This window comes from Tympanuchus pallidicinctus, unplaced genomic scaffold (genome assembly GCF_026119805.1).
Source record: "Tympanuchus pallidicinctus isolate F22 unplaced genomic scaffold, pur_lepc_1.0 scaffold3, whole genome shotgun sequence".
NCBI classification, from domain to species: domain Eukaryota; kingdom Metazoa; phylum Chordata; class Aves; order Galliformes; family Phasianidae; genus Tympanuchus; species Tympanuchus pallidicinctus.
Genome location: NW_026294747.1, coordinates 100,965,425 through 100,977,921, shown reverse-complemented (window position 1 = coordinate 100,977,921; position 12,497 = coordinate 100,965,425). Strand labels below are relative to the sequence as shown.

Below are 12,497 nucleotides of genomic sequence, written 5' to 3'. Positions count from 1 at the left end.
CCATGAAGAAATTCTTCCTGATATCTGAGCTAAACCTCCTCTGACCTAACTTCAGAACTTCCTCGCACCCTATCACTTGTCACCTGAGAAAAGAGACTGATATCCACCTTAACATAGACTCCTTTCAGGCAGCTGTAGACAGCAATGAGGTCTCCCTTCAGCCTCCTCCAGACTGAACAGCCCCAATTCCTTCAGCTGCTCCTCACGTATCTTGTTTTCTTGTCCTTTCATCAGCTTTATTGCTCTTCTCTGCGCACACCTGAGCAACTCAAATCCTTCCTGGAGTGAGGGGCCCAAAACTGAACACAGTGCTTGTTGCATACAGAGGGACAACCACTGTCCTAGTCCTGATGGCCATACTATTTCTGATGCAGGCCAGGATGCCATAAGCTGTGACCAGCACAGATGCACTAGCTTTTGTGAGAAACTGTTATTTGGAGCTGCTGTAAATTTATTCACAGTAATATCCACTGTAATTGTTCTTCCAGGGAGAGAAGGAAAGGCCATGCATGGCTGGAGAAGAGGAATGAGGCCTCTGTCTTCATGCTCTTAGCCACTAAGTGCTCCTTACAGTTAGAGGGGTAGTGTCGGAACTCTCAGACGTGGGGAAAGCACAGGACAGATGCAGGGCCACTAAGATGATCAGAGGGCTGGAGCACCCCTGCTGTGAAGAAGGGCTGAGGGAACTAGGCTTGTTTAGCTTGCAGAAGTCAAGGTGCTGGGAAGACCTCGTTGTGGCCTTCCAATACTTGAAGGGAGTGTATAAACAGGAGGGAGAACGAGGGTTCTTTACAAGGGTTTATAGTGACAGGACAAGGGGGAATGGTTTTAAACTGAGACAGGAGATGTTTAGGTTAGATGTTAGGAGGAAGTTTTTCACACAGAGGATGATGAGGCACTGGAACAGGTTGCCCAAGGAGGCTGTGGATGCCCCATCCCTGGAGGCATTCAAGGCCAGGCTGGATGTGGCTCTGGGCAGCCTGGTCTGCTGGTTGGTGACCTGCACACAGCAGGGGGTTGGAACTGGATGAGCACTGTGCTCCTTTTCAACCCAGGCCATTCTACTGTGCTGTGATTCATTCTATGAAAATATAGGGTACTGCAAGACGGAATTGGAGATGCTCATGTTCCAAAAGTGGGTTTCTCTGTGTTATGAAAATGATTTGTCCTGACATTGTTAAGTGTTTTATATGTCCTGGAGGAAAAGAAAAAAATTGAAGAATTCATGGTATGTATTGCCTGAAGAAAACAGTTTCCAGTTTCCATTTAGAAGCAACTATATTGCTGGCATAATTAGGCTCAACTGACATTCCCCAGAGAAACTGATGAAACAAGTAGTGCAAGAAAAGAAATGAAATAGCCCCATGATTAAATCTCTGCAAGCTACCTCCACACCATTTTTTTCATATATTTACCTCCTAGAAAGTATTTCATGCACATTGGGGGATTCTTTCATATACTTGTGGATTAATGAGAATCTCTTCCAGTAACATTCATCATGTAGTAATGATTTGTTTTTAATATATCATCTCACAGCAGTACCTTTCAGTGGGAAAAGCATTTCCAGAGCACAGCTATTGCCTGGCTAAATTGTGGATAAAAATGTGTGGAATTAATTTAACAACTTGAGGCTGAAACATTGTTCTTCGGTGAGAAAAAGAACAGGGCAGGAATAAAATCATGGTCATGTTTTGCATTTTTATTGTCCTCTGCATGCTCAAAATGCCATATGGGATTCAGCAAATTAATCCATTCACAGTCTGAGAAGGGTGAATATTATTTTCTCTACAGATAGAGAAACAGAGACAGGCAGACTTGCTGTTTTCAGAAGGCTTGAGCGCTCACAGACATCAGCCTGAACTGTAGATACATGTCAATTCAGACAAGGAGGGCTGCAGCGTGTTGTCCTGGCTGGAGTCACACACCAGTAAAGCCAGAATGCTGCTAGACCAGCGCTGGAAGAATCCACCGAGGCCCTCTGTTTGTATAATTCTTCCATGTACTATCATCCATGCAAGGGCCTTCTGCAGAATTCAAGCTTCAACTGAAACGTAATGTTTCTGACACTGTACGTGCGTGCCTGAGCTCAGTGCAGCTTTTCTTGTTGGCGCTCTTCTAAGTGAGATCACTGTTTCTCTGGCTGTGCAGAGCTTTCTCAAGGTGGGAGACACCTGTGCTTGGTTAGAAGAGAGAGAAGGATGAGGTGCATCCTGCACTGCAGTCAATAAATAAGTAAACAAGAAGGAGCAGATCTTGAGAATGATTCATTTTCAATGACAGAAGAAAAAACTGAGTGAAACTCAGGGTACACTGACTATAAGAAATGAAGATAAAGTAAGCATTCTTTCAAATACATGAGTGATGAGATACTTGCAATACAGATCATCAACATGCCATAAACAGCAGACCAGCATGTAGTCTAGTCAACAGCAGCGGTCTGGCCTGGGAAATACAGTCACACCAGCACTATTTCAGTTCAAGTGAAAAACTTTAATACAATTCTAGTGAGCATTCTTGTGCTGGACAAAAAGAAACACATGCCTGTCATGGATCAAAGCAAGATGTGATGCAAGAAACTTACATATTCAATAAAAACAGCATTTAGCACGTTTTCCTTGCAACTTCAGAGAACATCTGAAGAATGCTAGACTGGAGAGTGTGAGCAAGAGAGTGCCTTGCCATTTTGCTGTATGGTTTCCAGCAATATCTAGAGTGATTTCTTTCCTCTTTTTATCTACAGTACGGAGGTTCCACCCCTATTTTTTCCTTTAGTCTCCCATTTCTTCACAGGTTCCTATTTTCTTTCACCATCGTTTTTGTCATTTGGCCAAAACTGCATTCCATTCTTCAGGTAAAACACTGAAAATTTTGATAGAATACAAAGCACGGAATCAAGCTCTTCATTCCCTTTTTGCACTATTATCTTAATTGCTGTTTTTCCCCAGTTGGTATTTCTCAACTTGTTTGCAGAATGCACTGGCACATTTACTCCTTTTTTTATGCTTCTATTTCTTGGTTTCCTTTATTCTTCGGTGTTCTGCATCTTCATTTTAACCACTTCATGTTGCTTAGCAACACCCAGAATGACACCAGCAAGGTAAGGTCCCACTGCTTCTAGCAAGTCTCATCATACAAGGAACAAAAAACATAATTTAACTTCACACCCCCTGCAAATACACTGGTTCAGAACAGCATTGATCTACAATTTGCTTCATTAATCAGGTGTTTTTCCATGAAAGTTAAGAACAAGTCAAACACAGAGAAACACAGGGAGTTTCACAGGATATTTGAATCTCACACTTTTATTTTGACACCAGTAGCTTGTTGACACAACAAGAAAGCCAAAATCAGAAGTAAGGTTTTGGTGACTGGCTTTGCCAACGAGCACATCAACAGACCCCTCTGGTTGTTATACTGATGAATATTGGAACATGTTTGGTTTGTGAGATCTAATTTGGCTACAAATCTAATTAAACACGATGCAGACATCTCTAGTAAATCCCAAATGTTACTGCAGTCTGCTCCCTCCCTTGCCATATAGAAGAGAACCAAACAAACAGGCTAAGCTAGATTATGATTATTTTTTAATTTGCAAAAGTTTGGAACATTTATTAAGCCTGAATTATTACAAAGGAGCATCAACCCTAACCTGCCATTGATCACTGGAGAGAATGCTGTCATTAGAACAGCTTACAAATAGAGGATTACAAAAGTATCTTTCTTCTCACAAAATCACTTTTGCAAAAGACTCATATGCACTTCTGATCTTCCTGGAGATACTCTAGTTTCGAAGGAAAAGTGGAAAACAATGTTTTTGTCTTAAAACATGCTTTTATATGTGAGTTACCGCTTTAAAAGATTATTTATGCTTTTAAATCTGATTGTTTGTGATTGGATGTTTCCATATCTCCCCATAATCGTGGAGCATTTCTTTGAAAATTCAAGGCCTTTCCCTGAAATACGCTGTGAAAGAAAGTGACATTTACTCAATGAAATGCATTGAAAAGCCATTGGCATTTCCAAACCAGCTTCAGAAAGAAGCTGATTTTCAAACCAGCAAAGCTTTACACTGTACCAAGAAATCCCAGCTTTAGACTTACTTAGAAACGATGTGTGTAAGAAACAGGGAGGAACAACAAGGCACTGCCTACTTTTGCATCTAGATACACATCTTTAAAATAGACTCTCTGATCTTTAGTCATAGCAAATTTCAATTAACTTCATCATTTGATTTCACTGGGCTTTTGTTCAGCCCCTGGGATCGTGTAATGTAGGCCCTGAGGACACTTCTATTCAGCAAGCTGAGGTCACGATGAATAATACTTACTCAGACAAGCAAGGCATTTAATTAAAATTTTTAGGGCCTGGTTCAGTAGCCCTTACTCACACTGAGTAATATTTACTGCACAAATGGTAGTGTTGCAGCGCATGTTAATCACTGAAAGCACTAATGAACTGAGCCCTGAAGAAACGACAGTTCTCGTCTTTACCCAAATATGGATATCAGTGCCCCAAGTATTCACATATATCCTGACATACAGAAACTGCTCTTGATTAGTAAATACCTATTGAACTGCAATATACTTACATATTATACAACTGCAATTGCACTGCATGACATCTTCATCTTTTTATCATGGGAATGCGTGTGAAACCGAGTAACACCAAAACTGTATCCATGTTAAAACTAATATTCATCTCTATGCTTCTAATACACCTATAAAACAGAACTAAGCAAATATGTGAGAAAGAGAAACATATTTCTGGTGTCAGAATACAGAGGAAATAAAAGTATGGCAGTCTTAACAGCAGCATTTGAGCCATTGAATACCTCCAAGTGCCGAAGATCTCTCTAGAGGGAGTTCCTGGTTCTTGGAATGAAAACATAATAATCCAATTTAGTTGAATTACATGAAAAGGAAATTGACAAATTGCCTCTGTTTCTAGGTATCCCTTACCTTCCAGTAAGCACATACATAAATAAAGTCAGGCTCACGTACCAGGGAACGCGATCAGACAAGTAGTAAAGGAAAACCAGTACAACTTGTTCAGTACTATTTGTTTCTCACTACCCTTTTTCTGACCTGAATAAATCCTCAGATCTATACATATGAATACATATGTACACATATGTCCACCCTGAGTATATGAAGGGGTATATGTGGATGGCTCTGCCCTGATGCTGGCCATGCTGACAACAGGCTTCAAAAATAAATCCAAATGAATAAAAAGGGCTTAGAATCATCCTCAGTAAAGCGACAATAAAACTCCACTGCCACTGAAAGAGAAAATAGACATTTCAGTGTCTGGAGTTGGAAGCTGCAACTAGCTGGCATGGCGCTGTATCATTTTACATCACTTTGGGCTTGAATCTTCCAGGTTTAATTCAGACCAAACTCCCATGGATGCAGAGGAAAGCGGTGATAGAAAGGACACCATCTGTTGTTACCCCAGTGGTTACCAAGGGGCACAGCAGCAGCCACAGCTTGGGAAGCAGGGTTACTGTTTGATGCTGGAGCACCACAGCAGTGCCCAGAAAAAAAACAACTTTCTGTGTAATGCATTTCCACAACGACCACTCCAGCCCATGGCTGCTGATACTCACTGCCGGGTCAACTCTGGCCCATCAGCGATCACCAGGATTCCAGAATGGCTACAGGTGCCAAACTGCAACTGTCCTCAGGAGAAACTGCTGCCACCTCACTGCCAGCCGAGGCTGGGAGATGTCAGCCTACGCCTGGTGCAGGCAGTACTCTATGCCCTCTGTTGTGCCAGGCAGTCCTTGCTTACATGGGACAGAAACACCTGTCCTCTGTGAAGGGGATGTGCAAAACCCTTCTGCAGTCTAAGAAAAATGCTTTCTTTAACTGAGAAGTGCTCTTTACACTTTGTATCCAAGATCAGTAGTCTCTGAATGCCTCCCACAATGGCAGTGCCTATTTATGCGGTTTGTATTCAAGCTGATGTTGGCAGATGTTCAAAGACACAGTACCAATTTTAGAGTTCTTAGTAGGTGTATAAGAACAGCAAATAAAAAGCCTTTAATAACTGAAGCTGCCTGCTCCTGACAGCAGCATCACTCCCTTGCTTATGCTGATGCAATTCAGAAAGAAAACATCGGCACATCACCGGTGAAACCAGGATAAGCAGGAAGAGATTATAACCTTGAGTACTATGCACCACAGCACAACTTCAGCAGGAGTTGTTAACTCCGACTAAATGCACCTCATTAACACGAAATGCTTTTCTGTCACGGCCACGTTTCCAATAGTTATTGAGTATGCAGAGCGTTTATCTTTTGGGAAGGTGTTTAACACGACCTGATTCTCTCGGTAGCCTTGCCTTTCATTATGAAAAGGCTTGTATCTCACACAGGTCATTGCAGGCAAATAATCGCACTCCAGCAAGATGCATTTCTGTGCATCTCATCTCAGATGCAGACAGAACACAGTGCAATGTGCCCTTCGCTTCAACAGGCCAAAAGCAAACTTCTCGTGGCAAGCAGACCCTCTGCTTCCCAAACAACCCCGTGGCTACATTTACTCCAGGGACATGCAATCAACCAGAGAAATGGTGGATGTTGAGGTAGCACAGTGACATGGAAGATTTTAAAATCTTGATTTCATTTATTTAGGCAGTTTATCAATCTGTTTTTTATCTGCATTTTCCTCCAGATATCGCAAACACGGAGCATGCATTTTTGTTATTTTGTTCTCAATTAAAAAATATAGGAAAAAAACGTCCTTGATCAAGAGAATCCTAAAAATTCAATCCTTCCAGGTTTTTCATCCAGTCATTTCCACCAGACCGTGGGGAAGGAAGCATTACAAATATACCAGATTAGCCTCCGAGTGAGTTTGTATGTTTCCAACAAATTAAAGACACTGATGTTGACAAAGGAAGGAGAATTCCTATCGCAAGTCCCTCTCATTTAGCTTATATATTGATTGCAGAAACTTCAGCTGGACTAATTGTGTCTAAGGCAAGTGAAACAACCTCTGGTAAGGCTGAAGAATTCCAAGCATGCACCAAGCGACACTTCACACTATGCAACTGCCTGCTTGGATAGGGAAGAAGAAATCTTGCAAACCTTTCTTTCTTACACGCTTGCACAATCTAGCTGTGAACCCGTGGTTTCTCTTCATTCTCCACCCCACAGACTTTCCGTGAGCAACCTTATAGAATTGGAGCTGAGAAAGAAGCACCACATCACAATCCCTTCAGCACATGCACTGGGTCTGAGCTGCTGTTGTGGAATGCACTTGGTGGAGGTGATGAGATTCACCACTGTGCTGCTTGTAGAATGTCTCAAAGACCTTACAATGATCTTCCCAGGACCAAAACCACCCAACCTCTAACTGGTGAGAAAGCCATAGCGCTTGAGCCGAGCCAAGCAAATACCCTTGGAGGACCTCCAGAACAGACATGTTCTCCATCCCACCTCACCCTGACGTAGCTATACGACCTTAACGTACTGCAAAGATGCGACAAACACCACTCAGAAAGGGCTTACAGCTCCCCTTTTCACCACCAACCCCATTAACAGCTTCTCACGGGGAAAGATGAGCTTTGAGGACAGGTTGGATACAGGTTGGCTTAACTCTCACATCCATCCTGGTGGAAACAGACTCACAAAAGTCTTAGGAGGTTCTTGAAAGAAACCTCTGTATTAAAAGCCAAATAACGTGGAGATAACGATAATAAACACACACTACTTCAGCAGGGAAATACAGTGGAAAAGGCTCGTTCAACTTCAGCAATAACAACAGACACACTGCTTCAGTTCTAGACCCGCCAACAGGAGACGTCCCTTGCTGTAAGTAACGAGAAGACCCGCTCAGACTGCGCTCATACACACAAAGAAAAACCGCCGACTACAGAAAATGCGGTTGAACGGGAGGGTCTTTTATTTTCCGCGTAGATTTTGGAGGGGAACGCTTTTTTTTTTTTTTTTTTTCTTTCTTTTTTTCTAAAAAGTCGTTTTAAAACGGTTATTAAAGGTACAAAACGAGCACACAGGATGCGGTCGTGGCGGCGGCGGGGCCGAAGGGGGCGCGGGGCAGCGGATCCCCTGCGGCGGCCGGTCGCGCAGCGCACCTTCACACGCTTCACACACGAGAACAAACGCGGCAGGAGGGGCAGCGCGCACAGCCCGGCCCGCCCGCGTCCCTCACAGCACACGACGAACGATGGGGGTCCCGGGATGGCTACTTGCTGGCGGCCGCGGCCGTGCCGGCGCTGCGGCGCTGCTCCATGCCGTTGGGCAGGAAGCCGGCGATGATGGGCACCGGCCAGATGAGGGCGGCCACGCTCCACACGATGATGACCAGAGTCATGAAACACGCCACCAGCGTGGACTCGATGGGCTTACGGTTCATCCGCCAGCCCGGCTCGCCCTTCAGCTCCTCCAGGCTGAAATCCAAGCAACAGAAATTGAGCGGCTCCCCCTGCAGCCAGTACTGGCCGGGCTCGGCCGCCGGCGGGTAGGACAGCGAGGAGGCGGCGGGCTGGGGCTGAGGCTGCGCTTGGGGCGCCGAGCCCCGCAGCCGCCCGACGCGGCGGCCCCGCACCCAGCTGCAGCCCACGCACAGCCGCAAGTCCTGCTGGGCGCCGCCGGCCGCCAGCCCCAGGTGGTCGATGACCAGCGGCGGCCCCACGCGGTGGAAGGCGGCGGAGAAGAAGGCCCGCCCGTGGCTGTTGGTGGAGAAGAGCAGCAGGTCGCACTGGATGCCCAGCGGGCGGCTCCAGCGCACCAGCAGCGAGCTCAGCATCTGCCGCTGCACGCTGATATTGCAGTGCGGGTCCTCGGCGAGCTGAGGCTGCTGGAGCCGCGGCTGCTGCTGTTGCTGCTGCCCCGAGGAGGTGGGGGCAGAAGGGGACGGCTCTCGGCTGGGGGTCGCCGGCGTGCCCGGGCTGGCGGTGCCGCCGTCCTCCTTGCTCGCTGCCCCGTCGAGGTCCATCTCGAGGCCGGCCGGGGAGCGGGAGGAGGAGTTGGCAGGCGGCGAGAAGAGCTCCTGCTCCTCCTGCCCGCCGGCGGCCGCCGAGGGGCTCCAGCCCTGGCAGGGCGGCAGGCAGGCGGCCAGCAGCGCCGGCAGGAGCAGCGGCAGCATGGCATTGACTTAGCGCCGGAGAGGAAGGCGAGGAGCAGGAGGAACAGGAGGTCGCATGGCGCTGCCGGCCGCCACCTGCGAGAAGAAGCACGCCGCTCTCGCCGAGAGAGCGAGAGAAAGGGAAGGAGGGTGGGGGCAGGCGAGGGGGTGGGAGCGGGGCTGGGGCTGCCGCGGCGGCGAGCCGAGCGAGCCGGGAGCCTCGGTGACGGCAGCGGCTCCCCCTCCCCGCCTCCTCCGCCCCCGGCCCGGCCCGGCGGCTCCCGGCGGGCGGGAGGAGCCTCGCGGGCGGCGCCCGCGGACCGGGGCGGCTCTCGGCCCTCCTCGTCCGCTGCGGGTGGCCGAGGCTCCCGGTGCCCCGCCGGCCCGGGGCACGGAGCGGGGCCGCGGCGAGTGGGCGAGCGGCCCGCCGTACCCGAGCCCGCGGGCCCCTTCGTTCCTCTTCTGCCGGCCCCGAGGGCAGCTTCGCGGGAGCTGCCCTGCCTGGCGTCTTCTTCCCTGCTCCGGAGCCAGGGGAGGGGGAAAGAGGCTGCTACGCGAACGATGGGGTGGGAGCAGCAGGTGGGAAGGAATCGCATCTAGGAATCGAATTTACACGCTTTCTTTTTCGCTTCAGAGGAAACGCGGTGTTCACCCGTGGGATACGGTGCGGTGTTCGGGAACCTGCCGCGTTGCTGTGGCGATCCGGGTTCGGAACCGGGAGCCGCTCCGCAGCCGGCGGCCGTGGCACTCCCATCACCGCGTGTTGCCCTGCCGGGCCCCGCCGCACTGATTGAAGCGTGTAGGAGCGTCCCGAGGAGCACCGAGGCAGCGAGTAGCTAAGCTAGCTGTGGGACTTGTGTGCATTGTTCGGAAGGCTGCTTTGTAATCGGGAGGTTGCAGTCAGTCTCGGTACCCCGGCTTGTTTTGTCACTCCGTGCTGCTGTAGCGTTACTCTTGACACAGAGCTTTGGGAAGGGGCACAACGGGTCTGTCACAAACGATGAACGCTCATAGCCTTTACCTCGGGCTATGAGGTGGGGATAGTTACGTTTTCCTGGCAAGTGTTCAGGACTACAATTCTTTTCTTTGCCTTTGTAGCCCCTTTTTTTAGACAGAAACGGAAACTGAGCGGAGGAATCAGTACAGAAAATAGGTTCCGAGTATGTATGGGACAACTGATGTAAACAACAGAACTGAACTCCATAGAGCACTCACTCCTTCCAGGCTGGCATTGGTCCCCTGTCAGAGTCATGGTGAGGAGGCACGCGGGCACCTTCTTACGTGGAGGAAGAGTTAATGCAATATTAGCCCCAACTATTTCAACTGAGCAAGGGTAGTGAATGAGACTGGCAAGTAAATTTTACATTTGCTGCAGTTCAACATGAATGAATGCAGTGAATCAGTTCTGTCTCCAAAGTCATTCCTGATATATCATGAGAAAACATGGAATTGCTTGCTTTCTATGCAAAAGAGACCCAGGCACCAGAATTGATTCATATTTGATTCCAGATCAGTCCAAAGGATGTTGTCTACGAGATGTTTATTGTTTGTCTGGGTTCTTAGTTTGGCTTATTGCAGAGCAGTGTGCCTGATGAAGCATCCAAAGGAAGCTGTCTGATTCCAGAGGGTTCTTGCTCCGTTGTGACAATACAGTTAATGCAATTTTCAGTTCTGTTTCAATGTCTTTTATTCAAGAGATCTCTGATACTTTTTGTTGTCATTTGAATGTGTATCTGCGTCTCTTGATGCCCTCTGTCATATCCAAAGTTCTGTGCTACCAGTTTTTATGTCATAGCTTGTCTATGGACCCCAAAACAGTTGAAACGAGTGTACTGGTCTGTAGCAAATAATACCAAAATTCTGCAACCACTCCTGTGTATAAATCACATCTCATTGGGATTTTGGCACAAGAGACTGGAAATCAAACTAAACTTCATAAATAAGATTGGCTCCTGAACACTTGCAGTGTGTGGGTGGGAAACATTCTCAGGCAGAGCTTCAGCTCTTTTGGTCAGAACTCCCAGCACCCAACTGAATGCTGCCAGGGGTATTTGAGAGGATGCTTGGGAAGGAAGAGTTGAGCTATATTTCTTTTCATGAAAAGAAAGATAACTTGCCCCAGGAATGTTAGATCCATTTAGCATCACTTGGACTGCAATGGCGAAGAATTAAAACAAGACCGTTTATCTGAGGCTGGAGATGCATGGGTGCTTCAGATCTATTCCTCTTCATCAAGGAATAATTGAGCAAGCAGGTACAAGAATAAAGTGTGTTAGATCAGTAGCTGATAGCCATCATCCAGCAGGACCCTTTGCAAATATTTAATTGATAGGTCTATCAGATATAATTAATCTTGGCATGGATTCAGTCATTCAGTGAGGTTGCAGCACTCTTGAAAACTTCTTCTAAGTAGTACACTCTGTTCTGTGGTTTTCATCCATAAATATCAAAGAACACGGTTGTTTTATGGCTGGGAAGGCAGAAGCATAAAGAAATAGAGTGGCCAAAGGTGACCCACAAGTCAGAGACGGATCATGGAGATCTTGCAGGTTTGATGCTGTGGATGTAACTATGATGGCGATACGTGCCAGAGGTCACTGCAGCATTTGTCAGTGTGGTAGAGAGGGTGTGGAGTGGCCTATAACCATGAAATCTTAGAAGGGAATAGTAGAGTAATAAGGGAGTAGGAGTGTCATGAGACAGAGCACAGAGCTGTTGGGAGGATGAAGGCTAATAGCAAAGGACAATCAGAAACTTTGAGAGTCATTTTAATAACGATTTTGCAAAGGACTTTTATTAAAGCAATGCTTGTGAAATGATATCAGGACTACTTCTGCCCAAGTGGTGTTAAAACTGCATCTCATGAGGATCTCATTGCAGCTAGTAGAAGCTGACCCCAAGAAGGCACGGATTCCAGTGGCAAATCCCTAATTGCATTGAAGTGAAAAGTTTGTGATCGCAGGCGTTCTTCCTCAATTGGACACGCTTACCCTGATCTGCACTGAGGAAAGAGAAGAACTGGAACTCTTATTGACAAAGGGTGCTCTTTTGAGGCTGTCATTTCTGAAAGGGGAGAGAAGATGGGAAAGTAGAGAGTAAGGGGTTTTGGATACCAGACATAACGTTACTGAGCGTATTTTTCAGTGGGAAGACACGTGCTGTCAATTGTAGGAAAAAAAAGATGTTAGGAGCAAGTAGCCATAGCAGTGTGTTACCAATCTGTGTGAAAGTGCCAGGTAAATAAGGAGAATTTCACAGTCAGCAGCTGAAGAGGGAAGCAGTCAGGAGGAAGAAGTTGGTACTTTGACTCCTCTCAGAAAAGAGCAGTTTCAGTTCTGTGAAAGTAGGATCCAGTCATCCTGGAGGTTGTTCTAAGAGATGCCAAGCAGAGCAAAAATGTTTCTGTGA

At 47.1% G+C, this 12,497-nt stretch overlaps 1 protein-coding gene across 1 annotated transcript; it reads right to left on the bottom strand.

The window, feature by feature from the left end:
* Positions 1–6,135: 6,135 nt before the first annotated feature.
* Positions 6,136–9,264, bottom strand: TMEM158 (transmembrane protein 158). Its single transcript, XM_052694222.1, has one exon. It carries the CDS (start codon positions 9,108–9,110, stop codon positions 8,208–8,210), a length of 903 nt encoding a protein of 300 aa, XP_052550182.1. The 5' UTR covers positions 9,111–9,264; the 3' UTR covers positions 6,136–8,207.
* Positions 9,265–12,497: the final 3,233 nt, after the last annotated feature.